This window comes from Lampetra planeri, chromosome 2, assembly GCF_965212315.1.
Source record: "Lampetra planeri chromosome 2, kcLamPlan1.2.h2, whole genome shotgun sequence".
Taxonomy (NCBI): domain Eukaryota; kingdom Metazoa; phylum Chordata; class Hyperoartia; order Petromyzontiformes; family Petromyzontidae; genus Lampetra; species Lampetra planeri.
In genome coordinates this window covers 16017075-16040663 of record NC_136108.1, presented here as the reverse complement: position 1 = coordinate 16040663, position 23589 = coordinate 16017075, and the positions used below count along the sequence as shown (strand labels likewise).

At 39.0% G+C, this 23589-nt stretch overlaps 1 protein-coding gene across 1 annotated transcript; it reads left to right on the top strand.

Moving 5' to 3' along the window:
• Nucleotides 1-2463: 2463 nt before the first annotated feature.
• On the top strand, nucleotides 2464-23314 carry DNAJC10 (DnaJ heat shock protein family (Hsp40) member C10). Its single transcript, XM_078608778.1, has 23 exons — nucleotides 2464-2599; nucleotides 5780-6051; nucleotides 7612-7777; nucleotides 8719-8769; nucleotides 9345-9427; nucleotides 9597-9728; nucleotides 10419-10512; nucleotides 11414-11491; nucleotides 14536-14579; nucleotides 14812-14958; nucleotides 15666-15755; nucleotides 15863-15970; nucleotides 16754-16868; nucleotides 16984-17111; nucleotides 17501-17617; nucleotides 18274-18375; nucleotides 19046-19201; nucleotides 19979-20112; nucleotides 20892-20945; nucleotides 21090-21237; nucleotides 21457-21579; nucleotides 22541-22645; nucleotides 22785-23314. The coding sequence occupies exons 2-23, from the start codon at nucleotides 5842-5844 to the stop codon at nucleotides 22794-22796; spliced, it is 2397 nt and encodes a 798-aa protein (XP_078464904.1). The 5' UTR covers nucleotides 2464-2599; nucleotides 5780-5841; the 3' UTR covers nucleotides 22797-23314.
• The last annotated feature ends 275 nt before the right edge of the window (nucleotides 23315-23589 follow it).

The window sequence follows — 23589 nt, the reverse complement described above, 5'->3', positions numbered from 1 at the left end:
GATCGTCTCAGCGATCTTGCTCTTCTTAGCGTTGAAAGAGAAACAGTGGAAAAAACAGATTTTGATTACGTGATTGACCAGTTTGCGACAGTGAAATCAAGAAAAACATTTCTTTTGTAGAATGTCAACCAGTCTACAACAGTGACTGAGTGAGCCATGTAATATAATTTCTATAAATTTGCTTCTTTAAATACAATGTTTCATTAAAATTTAAATTGTTATTCCTTATTCGATGTAATAGGAAATGTGATTACACGGGAGGGGCGCCAATTTTATAGTTCGTCCCCGGGCGCAAAATATCCTAGCTACGCCTCTGCGGGGTATGGGAGTCCATCCACCTTTAGCCACATATCACTGATCAATCATCACACAATCATCACACAATCCTCACTGAGCCATCATCACCCCAATCCCACTGATCAATCATCACACAATCCCACTAATCAATCATCACACAATCCCACTGATCAATCATCACACCAATCCCACTGATCAATCATCACACCAATCCTACTGATCAATCATCACCCCAATCCCACTGATCAATCATCACACAATCCCACTGATCAATCATCACCCCAATCCCAATGATCCATCATCACCCCAATCCCACTGATCAATCATCACCCCAATCCCACTGATCAATCATCACACAATCCCACTGATCAATCATCACACCAATTCCACTGATCAATCATCAGACAATCCCGATGATCAATCATCACACAATCCCACTGATCAATCATCACTCCAATCCCATTGATCAATCAACACCCCTATCCCACTGATCAATCATCACACAATCCCACTGATCAATCATCACCCCAATCTTACTGATCAATCATCACACAATCCCAATGATCAATCATCACACAATCCCACTGATCAATCATCACCCCAATCCCACCGATCAATCATCAGACAATCCCACTGATCAATCATCACCCCAATCCCACTGATCAATCATCACCCCAATCCCACTGATCAATCATCACCCCAATCCCACTGATCAATCATCACACAATCCCACTGATCAATCATCACCCCAATCCCACTGATCAATCATCACACAATCCCACTGATCAATCATCACACAATCCCAATGATCAATCATCACACAATCCCACTGATCAATCATCACCCCAATCCCACTGATCAATCATCACCCCAATCCCAATGATCAATCATCACCTCAATCCCACTAATCAATCATCACACAATCCCACTGATCAATCATCACACAATCCCACTGATCAATCATCACACAATCCCACTGATCAATCATCACAACAATCCCACTGATCAATCATCACAACAATCCCACTGATCAATCATCACACAATCCCACTGATCAATCATCACCCCAATCCCACTGATCAATCTTCACACAATCCCACTGATCAATCATCACACAATCCCACTGATCAATCATCACACAATCCCACTGATCAATCATCACCCCAATCCCACTGATCAATCATCACACAATCCCACTGATCAATCATCACACAATCCCACTGATCAATCATCACACAATCCCACTGATCAATCATCACCCCAATCCCACTGATCAATCATCACCCCAATCCCACTAATCAATCATCACACAATCCCACTGATCAATCATCACACAATCCCACTGATCAATCATCACCCCAATCTTACTGATCAATCATCACCCCAATCCCACTAATCAATCATCACACAATCCCACTGATCAATCATCACACAATCCCACTGATCAATCATCACACAATCCCACTGATCAATCATCACCCCAATCCCACTAATCAATCATCACACAATCCCACTGATCAATCATCAGACAATCCCACTGATCAATCATCACACAATCCCACTGATCAATCATCACACAATCCCACTGATCAATCATCACCCCCATCCCACTGATCAATCATCACCCCAATCCCACTGATCAATCATCACCCCAATCCCACTAATCAATCATCACACAATCCCACTGATCAATCATCACACAATCCCACTGATCAATCATCACCCCAATCCCACTGATCAATCATCACCCCAATCCCACTAATCAATCATCACACAATCCCACTGATCAATCATCACACAATCCCACTGATCAATCATCACACAATCCCACTGATCAATCATCACACAATCCCACTGATCAATCATCACCCCAATCCCACTAATCAATCATCACACAATCCCACTGATCAATCATCACACAATCCCACTGATCAATCATCACGCAATCCCACTGATCAATCATCACACAATCCCACTGATCAATCATCACAACAATCCCACTGATCCAATCATCACCCCAATCCCACACACCACGGGGTAGGGGGGGGTGTACCCCTTTCTCGACTCCTCCCACTCTTCCTTAACGCGTGCGGCGTGCCGAGCGAGCGTCTCGTCGCAGCGACTACTCGGGTCTGCCGCGAATGGCGACGCGACACGTCAGTGCTGCCCGGCCTGACGCCTCGATCCTTCAGCCCAGGCGCTTGCAATCGAGCTGCCGAGCGCGGAGTGGTTTGGAGTGAGCGAGTTGAGTGAGTAGGTCGGCAAGTGGCGGGTTGAGATTACCGGCCCTACCGGCACACAAGTAAGTTCAATGTTTCGCCAGCTCGTCTTGCCGCTTCACTAACTGCTGGGTTAGCTCAGCTTCGTGGCTTTCTCGTGAATGTCGTCGGGATGATGATGATGTTGGTGGTGTTGGTGGCGGGCAGGAGTTGTACTGCTGAGTGGTAATGGTGTTGGCAGGGCCGCCGAACTCAGCTGATTTCACTCGGGCTGTGCGTGCCCTGCTTGTTAATAAAGCATTGCCCGGTGGCTTCTACTGCTTCTACTGCTGCTGCTGCCATTGTGTGATGATGGCTCAAGGAATGGCCTGGCTCTTGTTTAGTACTTGGAAGCCGCAGTGATGGAGATTTGATTTCCGCAATGCCACCAATAAACAGGTCCACGTGTACCTGTTTATTGTGTACACTGGTGCAGGTGTGCACGATGTCACTGGTTACATAAAGACAGATCTCCTCCCTCTCTCCCGTGTAGCCATACCAGACTGTAGGGGCAAGTGCTGTTAGCGAGTACCTATGAAGGCCGGCACGGTACACGAGGGGGTGGGTGGCCAGCAACCACGCCCGGCCGCCTTTGTCTCCCCAGTTGCGGTGTTTACTACACACACCGCATCAGGTACTCATTTTAGGCCGAGTCGACCTAGGAGAAGCCCAGGATCGGTTCAGATAATCGTCACTGGTGGTAGACTACCATAACATATACAATACTTAAATGGGTTCTTCTTGGGATATTTTTTTGACTTTGTCTGCCTTTCCAGGTGAATTTCACTCGGTTCGATCCTGAGCCATCTCCATACCATAGAGCGGTGGTGGTTACCAACCCTCATGGACTCTTGGGACAACTGAACCCTGTGGCGGTACCCAGGGGGTCAAATAGGACCCCGGGGTCAAATAGTACCCCGGGGTCAAATAGTACCACAGTGCCCCGGCTCTCGCATAATGTCCGTGATGCAGTCATTTTTATTAGACGCTTTTATTTAACTCACTCTGTTGTATCCTCAACACTGTCTGTTGTCGTATCCTCAAATCTTGTAACTCAATTTTAACCCACTTGCCAATGTCGCATGGACTGCAAACTTGGTATACGTATGTCATACTGGTGACAATACTATATTCTATCATTAAAAATTAAATATTTTTAAGCAATCTTTTTTTATATGTTATGTTTCGGCTTGGGTCTAATTGTCCACGCTCAACTCACGTTGGCTGTAAATCATCACGGCACCCTTACGTTATGGCAAGCTTCGGGGCCACTTCCTGGAGTCGTGGAGTTCTGCCATTACTCGTACGGTACATTTCATTAAAGCGTGTTTAAAAAAAAGCCTTTTTTAATATGACAACTGTTAAATGATGGGTGCTTCATCGGTAAGGGAGCTAGCCCAGAACCACTAGCATATAGGTTTTAATCTAGGTTACAGCCACTTGTGATTTAACTGGGTTCTCAAGTGCATTTGATGCTCTAAGCTCAGTCACCAATGACTATGTATGTATGAAACATTGCAGGTAAAATGTTCAATTTCATTTGGCTGAATAGCAGATCTGTCATGAGAAAAACTATCTCATGGCTGCACGCACACTCATACACAAAACACATTAGTTTGGTTTTCACTTTGGCTATATTCCAGCACTGGAAGCTTGAACATCGGTTTGATTTTCATGGAAAAAAACTCATCGCAGGGTGCATGGGAGAGTTAGAGTTTGCATATAATAACAATTCGACTGTGAGACTTCCAAATGGCTTCTTCGTCTAACCACATGGCGTGCTACGACCTTGAAATAAATTGGACAGAACAAAAGATAAATTTTTTTTCCGTTTCACACGCACAGTTTATGGCAAACAGGCAGCGAGCCTCACTCATCTTTTAAAGGGCATTAGCGACACTCTTGCAACACGGTAGCCCACCACAGTACACCCGAACAAAATCGCTATCCTCAGGGGTGTAACAATTCACTCAACTCCCCCACCCTCCACTCCCCAAAGAAAGTGTCCCAGAAAAAAAAATATTGAATTGCCTCGACCATTTTGTATTATTTGGTACCCCGGGGTACCGCCATAAGGATCAACTGTCAACCCTAAAAAAAAATAGACAAACCACTCAGTACAGCGGTGGCTGTGCTCGTGAGACATCCAGCTCGTTAGAAAAGAAACGACACCACATCGAGGGAAGGAGAGAGACACCGAGAGGCACACCCACGCACAGAGAGACACAGAGAGAGAGACATATAGAGACACACAGACAGAGAGACATATAGAGACACACAGACAGATACAGAGAGACACAGAGAGATGGAGACACACAGAGTGATCCCAACAGGAATCACGATTCCTCTGCAGTCGATTATCATGCTTAAATATTTACTTGAGTGGCATTCACACATAGATTCTGCCGTATGAGGAATTACCCAGTAGAAACCCATCCATCTCCAAATTGATATGGTTTAGTGGGAATCATCCAGCATGGTTGCCATGTATTTCACTGGCAATTGTACATGGCCAGCCAGGCCCAATGGCCCCTCACCTCTATAGCCTGATAGCCATGCCTGAATCAGGCTGGAATCAAGCCAATTCACTGCATGAGACATTGACCATACATTTCACAATGGTGAATCGGGTCAATACTAATCAGCTGGTATTGAGGTCAAGTTCAGCCAGTTGGTGTTGACCAGATTAACCATTGAAACCTCTTATATCAACATTTACTGAATTCACCAAGCCAACCATTGCACGAATGCCACTCGTGGCTTCACACAGCCTGGCTCCCCCTTGATCCTGTCCTGTACATTCATTTTAATTAATGTACCCTCCAAGCAAATTGCCCAAGGGCTGCATTGTGAGGAACAGAGGGTAATACTCGTAATGCTCCCATGTCTATGCTGCCAGCCTTCACCAACCCACATTGACCAGCTTGGTGCAGTATTGTCAAATAATACCCACAACCCACACAGTGTGGGGGAGGTCTGTATCCAGTAGTGAATTACATAAGTGCTGTACAAGTACTATGCAATTCATGTAAAGCCGTTTGTGACATTGATCTTCTGAAATGTTATTTGGCATTTCAGTTTCCTACAATTTTAAGTCTTCTATGATAAACGCCAGCAATATTTTACCGAACTGGTATTTCCGATGCGGAAGTCATTCGCTTTGTGGTATTTATTATAATAAAGTATTCACAACCATGCTGTAGCAGTTTGTATTGCCTTTACAGGAGGAAGCACCATACAAAGAGTGAGAGAAAAAAGTGGACATTTTGCAAGACGCAGAGGGAACATGTCTGGATGGTGTGCACATCAGCAGGGCAACCTCACGAGTGCCTCGGCCATGCTGCTCCGGTTGCTCCTGCTGCTCTGTTTCATGGCACTGGTCATAGGGGATGATGACTACTACCAGAGGCTGGACGTTGCACGTGATGCCAGCAGCAGGGACATCCGCAAGGCCTTTAAGAAGCTGGCACTTACCTTGCATCCTGACAAAAACCTGGTGAGTTGTTAATGGTGAAGCTTTTTTTACATTTATTTACAGTCGATATTATAAACAGCATACCATTGCAACACAATTTTACTGTACTGAGGGAAACAACTGTGGATCTTTGTATAATATATCCCATGATGTAGTGTGTGTAATGTGTTGCATTGGTGTCTTTTAACAGTTGGAATAAAGAACATTGATTCAGTTGCATTCAGTGTTTTTAAATATTTTGTAATACTACTTTTTTAACTGTGATTGCCTTGGTTTTGAGAAGTAAACAGTGGTAATTGGCTCATGCACATCTGGCTGTGCTTATTTTATACGTCAGCATCATATTTATTATGCTATCCACAGGAGACAATTGAAGCTGCGTCATGCGGTAAAGGTTTGCGTGGCACTTTCGGAGGGCCTCTCTCGCAAATATTTGCCTTTGGGGTTTATTGTCATACTCGGTACTGTACCTTGTCCATTGCATTTTCTTGCAAATTTAGAGTTGGTCACGAAAAAGGAAAGTGAAGTTTCAAACAACAACTACATATTGTTCAGCAATAACGCCTAATTATAATATATGGGCGATGGTAAAAAGGTTAGCCTACCCTTCAGTGGGAGTGTTGTTTAGCTATAGCCGTAAACTGTGATGAGTTCAGCCTCACCTGCTCCACAAAGTAGGGTATTGATTTTCACTGCCAATGCTGAGGCTTGTTAAATGAGCTGTAGAGAGGTGGAATAGCCTGTGTGATTGTCTTGGTAGGGCCCTTAAACGTTGTGAAGGGCTCTTGATAAGAACTTTAAAAGGATACAGCAGGGTAATTTGGCCGTTGCCTCTGTGACCAGTACGTTTTGATGCAGAAAATAAAGAATCGATTTTAAATTTGATCAAAGAAATGCATCAATTGGGCAATGTAATAGCAATAACTTTTTTTTATTCCTATGTGACAGAAATTAATAATGTAATGTTTTATATAATGGAGTTGAGCTTTTGACACATTGTACACCATCTTGTTTGTGTACATTTCATAAATACCTAAAAATAGGACATTTTAAATGTTGTGCTTTAGCCACAATACCTGCAATAAAAATGCTTGACGTAGAGTATTGTGCAACAACTCAAAAATGTGTTACTGTAGTACAGTCTTTTCAATTTACATGTTGGAGATTCAGTGATGAAATCGGCCCATGTACTGGACCTATTTGGTTTTCTGCTTCATGAAACCTTGAGGAATGGCTCGAGCTTGGCCCCAAGGCCTTCTAGCAGCAAATAGATCATGTCTGATAATTGTGGGGTTTTTTAATTATCCAGATGCAAGTATTCCGATTCATTAAAGTGTTGGCACAATTATGACACCATACCATTTTGTAAAATCTCTCAAACGTGTGTGCATTGTTAACTTACAAACGCTATGACAACATAAGTACTGAAATAAATGCTGAGTGCTGGTGTGGTTTTCTTGCAGGCATTTTGTTTGCACCCTAGCAGCAGCTTAGACGACACAAATCAACACTCGTTGAGAGGGGCAGCTTGGTTGTTTTACTCGTTATTCAATAAACTTTTGATGCTGTTTTGCTGACCAGGATGATCCTGATGCTCATGAAAAATTCGTCAAGATCAACCGGGCATACGAGGTATTGAAGGACGAAGAGCTGAGGAAGAAATACGACAAATATGGCGAGAAAGGGTTGGATGGTCAACAGCAGGGTGGCCGCTATGAGAGCTGGAACTTTTATCGCTATGACTTTGGTAAGGATGCTGAAAGGTGCTTCAACTGAACAATCGTTTATCGGAATCTTTATAGTCCATGGGCCAGTTAAGAAATTGGTACCACTTACGGTGCCAAAACTCTTATTATACCATTGCATTTATATGACTAATAATAGTAAATAAAGCTTGTTTTGAAGCTTTCGTGACTGTAGGAATTACTCTTTGGTTCTTTCGGTAAAGTCACGTAGAAAGAAAATAAATTAACTAATAGAATAGTAAATAATTTGATAACCTCATTTCAAATGGCTATCAAATGGCTGTTATTGGCCAAAATGAAATTGGAACTGCTAATGTTATGCCGCCTCAGGTGGCACGGCAAGTGAAATATCTGGTCTCATGGACCATTAGAGACAACGTTATGATTTAAACTAGGCTCTCTCAACCCTTTGATCACCAGGGCTACTTTTATGGTTTGTTGACTGCTCTTCCACAGCTCTCATATAGTGAAATATATGTTGTGTAGATGTTATTGTAGAAGTATTGTAAACATATTTTTTTTCTCCTGATGACAATTGCTTGTGTTGCGATCAAAACGCCGTGATATTTTTATAATTTTTTTATTCACTTTATTTTTATTATTTTATCTACGTGACTTTACCGAAAGAACCATAGAATATGAATTCCTGCAGCCACGAAAGTTTTAAGTCAAAATTGGCAACGCTATCACCTTTTGCCACCAGACCAGTGTGGGTGCATGGGCATAATCTCGTGAGGTCGGACCGTAATATCAGTGCCGGAACTCCTAATGCTTCTTAGCCTTGTAATTATGTCTGGACTGTCTAATGATCAGTATTCACTCTTAATGGTCTAAGGAACCCAATTGAAAACCATTGGTTTAACAATTTAAAGAGTATTCAAATATCCATGCCACGTTTTGAAATGGTGTAACTGTTTTTTATGTTTTTTTCTCCGACCCATAGGAATTTATGATGACGATGCAGAAGTTCTGACACTTGACAGAGGAGAATTTGGTACGATATAGACTTAGAATCATAAACAACCAAATATAAAATGTAACAGTCTTTATTTAATCGGTCCCCTGAAAATACATATTTTGATAATTATTAAATGCAGCATTCGCCCAGGTCTATGTTGGGTTTCGTGTTGTTTCTCTGGCTGTGTTCGTGAGTGTACAACTATGTGGCATGTGTCCACAGCAGTCAGCACTTTGGTATTTCCTGTAATTATCAGGTTGCCACTCTTTAAACCTAAGTGCTGCACAATCTTTGAAACCAATTGTACTAAAGCATTTGGCTGCATAATAGCAATGCTAAAATGTGTATTTTTTATCTTACTATTACTGCCCTACAGTAAAAAAGCCATATAATTGCTTTATGTGTAAAAGTATTGCACGAATGCTTTTGAAATAAAATAAAATAAAATCCCCTCAAATGAATTCTTTTTTTCCAATTGTAAAATGTTTCCAAACGTTTATTTTTCATTGAAAAAAAACAATATAAAAAACACGGATGTAAAATAAAGTAGTGCAATAACTTGTTTAATTCTTTGCTTTATTTAAGTGCTTCCATTTGATTGTAATTCACAGATGCTGCGGTGTCTTCAGGGGAATTATTTTTTGTAAACTTCTACTCACCACGCTGCTCTCATTGCCATGAGCTGGCTCCTATGGTGCGTTCCCTCCCCCCCTCTATATGCAGCATATTGCGCGGACTTTACATGTGGGAAGGTGTGCATGCACACATGGTGTCACAACACCGGTGTTTGAATGCTTTCATCATGATTCTCTGTTATAACCCCATCCCCACCCCTTGATGTTTTCCTCTTTTTTCGTTTTAAGTGGCGAGAATTTGCCAAGGAGATGGATGGTGTGATCCGAGTGGCGGCGGTGAATTGTGGTGATAACCGCATGATGTGCCGCTCCAAGGGAATCGGAAGCTATCCCAGCCTGTACGTCTATCGGGCTGGAATGGTAGGTTGTGTTCGGCGTCTACAGGGGCATGTTAATTAGGGCACATTAGTAGAACATATTGTCGCTGGGGACAGTTGTGTTTCGCCCTGGCACTTTTTCAACGTTTGATTAGACAATAATTGACAATGTCACCACTTGTCATAAACGCAGTATATTATTTTAACATATCCAAAATCCCTCTTGATAGTTTAATAATATTCCTTCAGGTATGTGTATTCATTTTTTTAAATTAAATATTTGTTTAATAGCATTAGAAAGCTGGGTAATTATATTACAAGATGGGAAAGCCAGTGTGAAAAGTAACACTTGGCTTAGTCAATGAAGGCATAAATTGTCTTCCTCCTGACGGTCATTTTTATACTAATGTTCTCTTTAATATACCGCCTATAAATACATTCTCATCAGAGTCCTGCGAAACATCAACGAAATGTAAATATAATGTACTGTATGGATATATCCACTACCATATTCATGACGACAAAAAGCAAAACGTTGATTTGAGCACCCTTTTCAAATGTAATGGTTTCTTGTTTGTAAAGCTGTGATACGTCAGGGTTAACATATTTAATAATTTTACAAGGTGACCATACTCTCGTTCACCAAATATACAAACTCATGCCCACATGAAATTTAAAGAAACATCTACAAATTAACTGGGTGATTGTGCTTGTTGTGTTTCCCGTATTTCAGCAACCAGTGAAGTACTCAGGAGACAGGTCTAAAGATGACCTGGTCAGATTTGTCATGAAGTACGTAACCAGTAAAGTAACGGAGCTCTGGGCTGGTAAGAATCTCATGATGAGGTTAATATTTGAAATGCTCTTGGTAATGTTATTTTATATATGTATTTGTGTATGGATTAATGTGGCATTGATTATGCTTGAACATGAATTGCATTAAATATTCATATTAGCGGCAAATTAATAAATGTCAATAAAGCAAACATTTCCTTTATAAATGAATTTTAATTCCAAGCCTGCATAATTGAAAAATTATATTCCTTTTTCCCCATAAATATATGGGTAAAAATATACTTTATAGAGGGAGAGACAAAGCAAAGAAATATGCAGAACATCAGATAAAGCAAGGGTAAAGCAAAACTGGAACAAGATCAGAGAAAGGCAATACCGTGGTACTTTTCGTAAGCCTGGTGTAATTACATTGCCACCGAGATTTTTACACACTATATCGTGTTCCGGATTCTCTGCTTTTAAAATTTCACATTGGAAACCTAAAGTGAGATAAATAAAAGAGGAAATGTGTACACAGACACGGGAAGAGATTAATTTGTTTATTCTGCTTCTGCATCTGTGTGCCTTACTAAATACCCTTTATGCTCTTTGAAACAGAGGGAGCAATCACAGAGAGTGATTGAAAAAGAGTTAAACACATACAAATGAAATAAGGGGTGTCAGCAGTGACCATACTGAAATAAAGGTTTTCAGCCTGATATTTGTTTTAATTCTCGGTCATGTTCTTTATTCATTATAAATACATGGATTTGCTGTCTTATTATTGTGCCTGTGAATACTTTACTTACACTGAAAATGAATGTATGAATCTAATCCTTGTAACTATCAGTGTTCACGGTTCATTAATATTGCATTCCGTCATTCCCTGCCTCTCATGGGAAATGACATTTTAATGGTCATGCAACATCATCTGGCGTGCTTTGTCTTGTGCAGGTAATTTTGTTAATGCTTTCGAACAGGCTCGATCTACAGAGACAGGCTGGCTCCTTTCCTACTGCTCGGACATCGGAGGTAATTGGCCCTACCTTGAACTATATTAATCTCATGGTGACCCCGGACAGTTGAGAGTGCGATGTTTCCACTGTGTGATTTCATGGAAACAGCAAGTATAGTGATGGCTTTGAACTAGCAATGTACTGTAAATGAATAACTCTATATATATTCCCTATAAAAAGGAAAGTTAGGTTTGTCTTTGTAGTTTGGCAAGTTTAAACAAACTAAATCAATCTTTGTTTCTGAGTAACCTTTTACTTTAGCTTAAAGAAGCTCTGTTAAAAGTGCACGTTTTCATTGGTGGACTCCAGTGTTGGCTGTACTGCTTGTTGACTGTAGCCAAGGCATTTTCAGACCTTTTTAGGGCCTTAATTAACTGCAGTCTTCATTCTAAATAATCTTGGTAAATCTCCCAAAGGGGTAAAAAGCATTGCTATATCTGGGAGGTTTCCCTTACCCCCTGGCATTAATTACATCACTGCTGATGCACACATTTCCATGGTGCTAAATCATAGAGGTGTTTTGTTATTACCGCTTGCGTATTTGGGAATAAACAAAGGAGCTGAGGCTTGCTAATTTACAGCCTGGAAGGAAATAATATTCCATTTAAAAAAAATGAATTTATTACATGGATGCTTTCATTGTTAGTCTCCAAGGTATTTTAAATCTCACTGCATTATTACCTTAATTCTAACCTAATATTTTGGTGTATTTACAGTATCGCCTTACTTTATATCATAAATGTAAAGAGTAGTGTAAAACAATCCTGGTTTTTCATGGTATTGCATGTGTTACTCATTTGGTATGAATTAGCCAAATTTCAGATATCATATGCATATCTAGTAAAACCACATAAACTTCAGTTCTCTTAATATAGAGTTTCCTAATATGCAAGGTTCTGCTTTTCAAGGACAGTAGTTTGCTTAGCCAATGACTTATGGACATGTGGGTTGACAAATACGTTTTTTAGCCAACGTGTGGTTTTGCCATGGTCAAATGACACTTGTACGAATGTTAGTCATTTCCATACATACGCAGTGTTGCAGTCATCCTCGTGCCATGTGTTGCCATGTGTAATATTGGATACGTGTAAAAAAAATCCATTGGAACTTCATAATTGCGGGTGCATGCATTATAGCTCAAACATTCTGTATCCTATTTAACTTTAAAATTCCTTCATTCATGCATAGTGTGTGCACATTGTTTCAGGGTTTGCGTTATATTAGTTTCTTTGGACCTCAAACCCCAGATACACCATCTTGGTCTTATGTTTTTTTTTTGCCCACTGTCCTACACTGGTCAGACTTTTTCTCTTGCGTTAGGTAATATACATATGGGCATAACCTAATATAAATTGTATTATTTATTTTGCTACTATTAGTGTTTATAAAGGTAACACATGGCAGCTGGATAACACGGCTATTAACATATGACATATCCTCATATCTCTTGTGATAACCAGATTCTAAGTGCATGTGCTATGTGGCTGCTTAGAAATGCATTACATGACTTATACAGGATTATATGTAATTTGCTGCTGTAGAACATGTATATGGTTACACTTATGTGAATTTGTGTATTTGAAATCAGATTCCATGTATTTGATGTGGAGTTTTTTTCCATAAATTTCCAGTCTTTTAAATAGAAAATAATTCCAGCACTTCTGTGTATTTTTCAAAACTGTTTTTTTCATCTAGTCCTGCTGATGAGTTAGTCATACAGACTAATCTAACTACGTTTATTTTTTTACGAAACGCATATGTGTTATGTGGATTTTTTTGTCATTTCTCCAAATAACTGACATTGTATAAGCTAAAGGTCCTCTTTGAACAGTTAAGGGATGTTAGACTGGAATAGTCAGTGTGCAAAGTATGTTTCTCTAGGCCACTGGAGGGAGTCTGGAGGCCAAAATATATATTGGAATGGGCAAACTGTATCCCACTTCAAAGCTACTTACAATCGAGACAGGGAATTGATTGTTAGCAAAGACAAATGTATTAACATGATTAGCGTGTAGTCCGATATTATAGCGAAAAGCAATCTTTCACAATGTGTCATCTCGCATTGCTCTGTTCATACATCACCATGGGAGAGTCGTATGTAATTACCAACTCATCAATTGAAATTATAATTTAGTGTGTGCTATTAAAAGCATACGTTTCATGACATCTAGGGATGGATAAGTCACGTCCTAAAAATTATTCCATTCCAGTATAAATAAAGGAACATTTTACTGGAATGTTTTCCTTTTTTAGGTATGAATGGCTTCAATGGGAAGTTATTGCATGAAGAAATGTGCTCCAAACCTTTATGATGCTGATGTCGTAAAACATTTAGCTCAACCTCAGGTGGTCTCTGGAAGGATCGCTTATGCTGTGTTTTTCAAGTTAACATTGGGAATACCCTATGGCAATCACATATACAAAGTTGAATGTGTTTTCCCCAACCTTTCACCAATAATTTAAATTGTAATTATACATCTGTAAATGGGAATGTTGCACAATACAGGTTATTATAACATTTTAACTATTTTTAAATGAGAAACCATTTTCACAAAGGCTGGCAGCATATCCCTACCGATGCTAATTTATTCCTAGGTTCCAATCGGAGATTAAGTATGAGCAGGAAAATCAGTATTTGTGACTCTAAACTAAATCTCATTCTACATGGCCTTCATGTCAAGATCTGTCTCAGCTTTGTAGGCCTTGCAAGTCCAAGGCTCGATGAGTAAATCACTGACAGAGGCAGCCAAAATTATTTTTTCGCTGAAGGATGTGTCAACCATATGTTTGCAATGCTTAGACCAGGAGTCATTCTTTCCATTAAATCACAAACTTTATGAAAATTTTCCATTTGCAAAAACCGGAATATGGCCAGTTTATAATACCATACTTCTGTTACTGTTAAAGATGCTATGTTAACAGTGTCATATTAGTTTTCTGTAGAATATCTAGACGGTGTAAACATACAACAACCAGGTGGTTGGGTTTCTCCAAAGGAAGTCTGCTGGTTTTTTATATCATATATATTTGTATTCTGCCTTGTGTATTTTGGTGTTGCAGATTGCTTATCTCAGCACACCAGACGTAAGCTCGCTGGAATGTTGGTGAGTGATACGATTTGTTTTAGTTGTCATGAATTTGAGTTGGCTTATTCAACTAATGAAATAATCTAGCGGTATAGAACTGATAAATACATTAATATAATGGTATGGTATTATCAGTTTAATCATGAAGTGTTATGCAGATATGTCTTGTTTGTGGAATTGTTTGGATGAAAACACCTTGCTTTATATCTCATATAATGTTGATGGCAGACATTGCATCCCCTTCCCACAGGATGGAATGGCAAATGTTGGCTGGGTGGACTGCAGCACCCAGAAACACATTTGCTCGCAGATGAACATAGAGGAGAGCAAGACGATCTTCTACCCACCAGGCGAAAGCCCTATTAAGTCTGGTGAAAATGATGCTGACCATTCTCTGGTATTCAATGCATGCCACTATGGGAGAGCTAATTCTTCCAACAATGAACCCTTCAGAGCTTTGGTTAAACACTCGCACAATAAACAATACTTGTATATTGTACTGATCATCATGATGCAGTTGTACATTTGCTGTGAGTTGAAATAGCACCTTAAAATTATTTCAGCTTCAGATTAGCTGGTCCTGTACACACTTGCATCAACGACTGGACCTATGATCTCATAGTAACTCTCAAGATGCCTAATTAATAACAATGAAAGTATGAACTTTAACCTTACACCGTTGTGCTGTGTGTTTGGTGACAGTGTCGTAAACTGAAAAAATAGGCTTTGTAATAAGTAAGAGCCTGTTAAATAAAAAATCTATATTTCTATCACATTAAAGTCCTTTCATAATATTGAACTTCCTTTATATTTGTCTCCAATAAATGCTCACGCATCATCTTAAACCCGTTTAAATGTAACTGTGACGTCAAGCAAAGCTTGAGTATAGTATGGTTATAATATAAAGCTTTATCAAACAAGCAAATTGATCAGCTGGGAAATGTTCAGAGATGTGAACAGCCATTCCTCAATATTTGTTTTGCCTCATGTCATAATGATAGTGCTCTTATGAAAACAAATGTTTGAAATGTAATGTGGTAAATTGTAAAAAACGTGTTACTACATTATAAATACATACTTAATGCCATGATGTATTCTGTGTAGGTTCTGACGAGTCTTGATGCCAAGGAGATTTATATATCTGTGATGCAAGCCCTCCCTGCTCTGGAGAAGCTTACTGGCGCCAACATGAAGGTGAGAAAGGCAACACGGATGAGCATCTTGCTTTCCATATTTGTAGTCGTATATATGCTTATATAACAATGATGACTGCACTGATGCATTATCTCGTTCCAAAACAGATCCTGCAAAGTCCTTGGCTCATTTTCATCGTCTTTGGAGACAAAGGAGAGGCAGGAGATTACGAGTTCAAGAAACTAAATACACTGCTCAAATCTAAAAATATAAAGGTGTGAATATCACTGTGTTTTGCGTTTTTATATATATATATAGCTTTAGTTACATGATAAAACAGTCTCTTAAAATAAAATCTACCTTTAAATAGCTATTATCGTATCGAGTGGAATATAGTTTCAGTTTATAGTGTCAACATACAAGGGTGTACATATAATTTGTCGAGCAGACAGAATAATAAAATGAGCATGAGGTAAGAAGCATGAAGTAAATGCAAATTGTCAAAGTGGAATTTTTTTTGTATAAAATAGTTTAATAAATGGACTGGCTTCATGCAAGGAAAATTTCATTAACAGCATTCTGCAGTTGAGATTACATGTTTCATATGCAAAGGTAACACAGGTGGTGGTGGTGGTGGGGGGGAGTATAATTTGTACAAAATGTGAACAAGTTGTTGAGGTCAGAATAATGTTTGCAGTCTTATGAAACCAAAAATGGTACTTTAAGACAGTATTGAAGGTGGCTGGGTGAGATGAGGAGGCGAGAGCCAATTCTCAAGTGTTCAAACAGAATTTTCATTTTTCTGATTGACTAAAGCAAAATAAAAATATATTTGAACGTAATAGAGGGTTCTTTTAAATCACTCCATTGTCAATATTGTTCCTTCGCATTTTTGATTGGTTTGTCTGCTAATGTTAAATTTTTTTATAGGAGTCTTTCATTATATAATTTAAACGTGATGGTATTGTGTACGTGTTGCATTGCTGTTTGATTTATGTGATTTTCTTTTTTACAATCTGAAACATAATTGTGCTAACTCACAAAATGCTCATTCACAGGTTGGAACACTTGATTGCAATCCATTCCCTTACATTTGTGACCAACTGTACATCAACAGCCGGGCAGTTGTTGTATTTAAAGGAAAAGGTCTCGATGAATATGAAATACACCATGGTAAGCTTCAATATTAGTTTCAACGTTGCTTTGAAAACTTAACAGTATGTGTTGCGTACATGACACGCTCTGTGAAATTCATTCATTGCGAGTTCTTTTTTTCCCCCCCACGCAGGTAAAACTACACTGTACGAGCTCGTATCCTTTGCGAAGGAGAGTGTCAACTCGTTGGTACACACACTCAGCCCAGAGACCTTCCCGGAGAAAGACAAGGAACCCTGGCTGATCGACTTTTTTGCTCCTGTATGATTTTTTTCTCTCTCTTCCGGGGTTACACCAGTTATGAAACTGTAAACAGATAAGGGTCTGGTAATTGTTGTCTATCACTCATTACCGACTATGTTTGAAGCAGTGTCGTCGTGTGGAAATGTAGTTTGGCAGCCGTAGCGTGGTTTGTGTACTGCACTACAAGCCCAGGAACTTAAGATCAATTCCCAGCCCCACACATCAACGGGAAGTAGTATCTGAAGCGACTTTGGGTCTTCCCTAGGTCGCTTTAGCCTTAAGTGACATGGTGCAATAAGGTTGGCTGCTGTGCGGTCCTCTATTGTCTGCCTAACGGCCCTTCCTGCCAGATTGCCTAAGGATAAGCAGGTGACCTTTGTTTTTTTTTGTCCGTGTCCTTCCCACAGTGGTGCCCTCCATGCAGAGCCCTCCTGCCAGAGTTGAGGAAGGCCTCCCGACTGTTGACAGGACAGCTCAAGTTTGGAACTATCGACTGCACCATTCACAGCAAGATCTGTAACCTGGTGAGATTGTCTACGACAGTTGTAGTGTGAGGTGGTCTGCATGTTTTAGGTTATTTAATTATCACTTTGGACTTTTAAGTGCAGTATCTTGGTATGTGTGTACATTCGGGAAAATTGTTTTGCTTTAATACACAAGTAAAAATATGCCTTTTTATGTGTTCGGTAATGTCAGGGATGCATGCATGCAAGCAAGTGTAAATATCTTTACATTTCTTTAAAGAAAGTGTAATTGTTTAATGTGTTTTATAGGTACTTTCTATTCATTAGCTATGCTGTTTAAGCATATATATGTCATGTTTAGAAATACATTCTAGTATGTACAGTAATGCTTTGTCCAGAGCTAAAGCATTTCTTTTTCTACTTGAGGAAATATTGCTGGTGTATTACGTAAATATCATTACTCGTGTGCCATGCCTCGTGTTCTGATTATTGCAACAAAAATGACATGTAATTTGAATGTTTTAACAGCTGTAAGCATGACATCAGTCTGAATGAAACGTTTTATTTTCTCTGCAGTTCACTTTCTCGGTCACAAATTACATGATGGGTTTGTAAAGCTAATAACATATTCTGTTCTCTGTGCTGAGAATCCAGTGACACCAATCATAAACTATGCTGTTTGTCTTTGAACTTTGAAAGCATGTTTGTTTTTGCAGCACGGGATCCATGCGTACCCGACAACACTGATATTTAATCAGAGCAACATCCATGAGTACAATGGACAGCACAGTGCTGAACAGTTGATGGAATACGTACAGGTACATAACACTGTACAAGAAGCATTCTCATTTTGCTTAAACTTTATAGATGTTCGTCATCTATTAACATCCTAATATGTGTCTGATGGAATCTAAGTTTTGATTCAAGATGAAACAAATATTCATGTACATTCTAAACTAACTTGCCTATCCACGGACATTAAGCAAGTTTGATAAAGGTGTGGTCTCTTACTGAAGAAAATAATTATACATATATTGTATTTAGCATTGATCACAATTCAACATTTTTTTTATGTAAGGTACTTATAATATCTTGGGGGTGTGGGAAAAACTATTAAAAGCTGTATAAAATCTTTAAACAATTGGCATAGATACCAATAGCTAGTGCAGTGTAAACACAAAGCAAGATGTAAAAAAATATGCAGCTATAAAAGTTAAATATAACATTCTGGAATGAGTCGTGCATGAAATGGCCTATAACGTATGAACATGTTGGAGGATGCCCTCGTTTTTGCTGTTAACAAGAGAGGATTCAATGATCTAATTTGTGTTCAATATTTTTTTAAATACAGTGTGGATAAATTGACCATTTCAAGATAGGGCATGGTTATAGCCACTGTTTATATTGTCACTATATTGTGTTATTTTTGGCTTTGTCGTAATTACAAAAATGCAGACATAACCTATTATCATTATTATGGCTTTTCAGGATCTGATGAGCCCATCAGTGGTCACACTGACCCCAGAGACATACGCTTCCCTGGTGAAGCAGAGAAAGAGAGATGAAGTTTGGATGGTCGACTTCTACGCTCCCTGGTGTGGGCCCTGTCAAGCCCTCCTTCCAGAGTGGAAGCGGATGGCTCGGGTCGGTGGTGCATTACCTACGCACGTGCGCACGCCTTTTGCAATGGGTTCACGGGAGACATGGTTTAGGGTTGCATCTGTTTTGTGGGTGGTGGGCTCTACTTTTTGACGTTTCTTGTTGAATATCAAATGTATTAAATGTCAAGTCACAGAATGTTGAACCTGATCGGCAGAATATGTGCTATATGGTAAAGTGACTTTTGAGTACAAAATAGTATAAATGTTAGCCTTAAAATGAGGTTGCCAAATTAGTTTTTTAAGTCCGATCTGGCACAATTGGCCGAGAAGTACTTTGCTATTGTTGTGAATGGATTTCATTGTTTAGCTGTTACCTTCGAGCTGTATATTCAACCATCATATTGGTGTTCTGTTAATTCACAAGCTTGAAGTTGCTTATTCGATAAATGGCCAGGAGGAGGCAATCTTCATCTACAAATGAACAACTGCTTTCGTACATTCACACTTTATCTTACATGTATTTTTTTGGTTATTTTTGCTTTTGCATACTCCATGAAGACAACATTTTTATTCCCAAACAATTGTATTTTATCCATATGCTGAACTTACAATTAATCAAAATTGCATGGAAATACCTTGGAATATATGTTCATAATATAACAATAAATATCTATATGACATAACCTTCTGGTATGTGAATTCCACCCGTGACCACTTTTATTTGTTACATACAGAAGCACGGTTTTACACTATTATTGATAAATGTCCCTGCAATTATTGCGTCGCCACCCTTTTGTGTGTGCATTCTTGGGGTTTCTAGATGCTGTCAGGTATGGTGCAAGTGGGAAGTGTGGACTGCCAGAAGCACCATGCCCTGTGTCAAAGTGAAATGGTTCACGCCTATCCTGAAATCCGACTCTTCCCCATGAATCCAGCTAGCTCTGACAAATACTTGTAAGTAGTTTTATACTTTCTTGACTGCTTTACACAAAAACACATATGGTTGTCCACGATAAGTGCTTTGCTTCTTGGTCAAATTTTTATTAAAATCACGATACAGTAAAACCTTGGATTGCGAGTAACTTGGTCTGCGAGTGTTTTGCAAGACGAGCAATTTTTTTTAAAAATAAATATTAATTTGATAAACGAGCGAGGTCTTGCAATACGAGTAGTACATGTATACGCTTTGTCTGCCGAGCGTCACGTGATCACCACTTATATACGAGTGCTTTGATATACGAGTGCTTTGGATTACAAACACGTTTCCGGAACGAATTATGCTCGCAATCCAAGGTTTTACTTTAAATGTATTTGCCAGATTATTTCATGTAATTTGAATATATTCACAAGTTATATTTTGATTTTAAATATGATAAATAATATATTTTTCCGAGTAATTTCGTGGCAGGATAAAAAAAGCAACTTACAAGCTTAAAATGGCAAGTAGTAGAATAAAAGATAGTAGACGTGGTTCTGATTTGCCTCATACCACTTCATGGTAGGTAAAGTTTCAATCAGGAAGAGGATGTGTCAATGGCTTGGGTACATGTGCAGGGTGGAGAGAGGAACGTTGGAAATATGGACATTTGAGTCAAAAATTCGAGACTCTGAGCCAAGGGGAAGAGGTTCGGTAGCATAAATAGCATTAGCAATGATGACCTTTTGATTTGTAGAACTCGTACGTTGTGATTTTGTAATGCCAAACTGACAAATATTTTTATTTTTAATTTCAGCAAGTACAGTGGCTGGCACAGAGATGCCAACTCTTTGAAGGGATGGGCTTTTGGGTAAGTAACGATAATGCGTATATGTATTCTCTTTTACCGGCATTAAAATGATTGATAAAAGGCTGTAGTTATTACACGTGATAACAGTTACGTTGTCAGTTTTTAACGAGGTGTTATGCACCGGATTCGTTGTACACCTAACAGATACCTGCCTCAAACAGCAGAAGATCTCACCCCCCAGAAATTCAACTCGGAGGTGCTAGAAGGGATGGAGCATTGGCTGGTCGATTTCTATACTCCATGGTGTGGCCACTGCCAAATATTTGCTCCAGAGTTTGAAATCGCAGCAAGGGTGAGAGCCCCATTTGATGACCTCATGTTATTATCTTTGTATATAAAATACACAGTTATATGGATTATATACATTTACAGTACATGTACAATGTTAGTGTGTGAAAAGCAATATTGAGCCACTGTAAATAAACGGCTGTTGTAATTGCGGAGAATATCATGAATTTGTGGTATTTACGAACCGTTTTGTACGTGGCCTTCAAATTGTGTTTGTTCACAGCTGCTAAAAGGTAAATTAAGAACTGGAAAGGTGAACTGCCAAAATGACCCACATGTTTGCCAGAGCGCTGGTGTCCATGGCTATCCCACAGTCATGTTCTACCAGTACCAGGGGCGAAGCAAGGTGAGGATTTATTTGGAAATTCTATAAAGGGAAGAACTTATGGTTTAACCGTCTTAGCGATACATTGATTAGTTCCACACATACCACCGTCATCCTTGTTTTATTACACAATTCGTAACATTATAATGGAACGATGTACAAGAGAAGGATGATGATATATTCATGTGCACCTTTTGATAACTTCACTTGAAATTCCGTTTAACAGAAATAATTTAATGTTTACATATGCATTGAAAAGTCACCCTTTATCAGTTTTTTAATGTTTCTGTAACTTAATTGTACTTGTACCAAGATCAGGGTAAAAAATAATCTGCCCGAGCCAACTTGCACTACAGTGAATTTATTTAGCATTAATTATTGTTGGTGCAATATTTTTTATATCTCATGTGATTCTTGTTTTTTGCTCAAATTTCTATTTGACTAATTGAGTACTTTTATTGGTTTTGCTTTTTGTCAAATTGGTGTCCCAGGTCACCCTTGCAAATGAGTATAATCCTGTTCTCTTAGTTCTCACCTCGTTAAATAAATACACTCAACTTGACCTTATTGTATGTGCAATCAGACCACAATACTGAGGTCACAGCCAGTTTAACCGTGTAGATCAAAGCTCACGTGTATGTATGGGGTGTAGTCTCAACATTTAAGTAACCTTCATATAGACTGTCCTTTATGTGTGTACTTATGTATAATCCATGCGTCAACATTTAAACTATCCCAGAGTATAAGCATGAATGGTAAACATGTCAACAACACATGTAACTATTGAATACAAAAATTGGGTCAAAACTGTAGACACAGACATATTTTAACTACACGTGTTGCTATAAATCATGGAATTTGAGTCCATAGGGTTCAGGTACACGTTAAATATTTATCCTAATATACTTTAGATTATGGTATATTTGACACATGTGCTTTGGTCGTAATGCCTTAATTTGTTTTGGTGTTTTTCTGTGTTCAGAGGAGTACAGGAGGGGAGGAGATAAACAGTAGAAATGGAAAAGACATTGCCGAGACCCTTCTAAGGCGGGTGGGAGACGTACCCCTACATGAAAGCACCAAAAAGGTACGTGTTATTGTCCATTCACACATACTCTGGTTTGTCACATGTCCAATACTTGCTATGTTGAGTATTCTTACAAGACATCACGTTAAATTTTTGTTTGATGCTTACCAATGTTTTGTGTTTTGTTCTTGTCCAACAGGATGAACTGTGACCTCATGGGGTGTGTCCACTATCATGTGCAATCTTGAAAGTTGTTTGAGATCATTATTGGGTTCAGATGTCGTTTTCTAACATGAAAATTATTCACCGCAGCACATTTGTAAATACGAGAGCATTTCGAAACCAACAGTGGAAACATCATATGCGTTGATTCACCTATTTTGGCAGCAGTAAAAAAAAATGTGAATACCAATTGTATATTGCTGGTTGTCATTTTTGTTATGGCAAGTATTAAACACCTTCTATAAACGCATATGCAAAGAGCGAAATGCCTCTTGATAATATGTTTCTCATCATCTTCCTTTGCACAAAGAATTTTGAAAGTGATTTTAAAAAATTTGTAACACTCCAAGGACCTTAAGATTTAGATAACATTTTACAATTCGGATATTAAAGGTATGTATTAAACAGTATGTGATATTGAACATACTGCATGTTTACTGTGTGTAAGGTTAATGCCAGCCAGACTGCAAACAGGATTCAGAATAAATTTCTGATCCTCCAAACAAACCATAAACTAGTATCTCATTTATTCTAGATTTGAAGCTTTCGTGACTGCAAGGATTCATATTTTTAGGTTTTTTTCGGTAAAGTCATGTAGGTAAAAAATAAAAATAAAAAAAACCGTATCAGCTATCGTGCTATGACGGTTCCACCTGAAGACGGAAGCTTGTGTTGCCTCCGAAACGTCGTGATTTTTTATTTAATTTAAATTTTTTACCTACGTGACTTTACCGAAAAAACCTAAGAATATAGTATCTCATTTACCATCAGCCAATCAATCC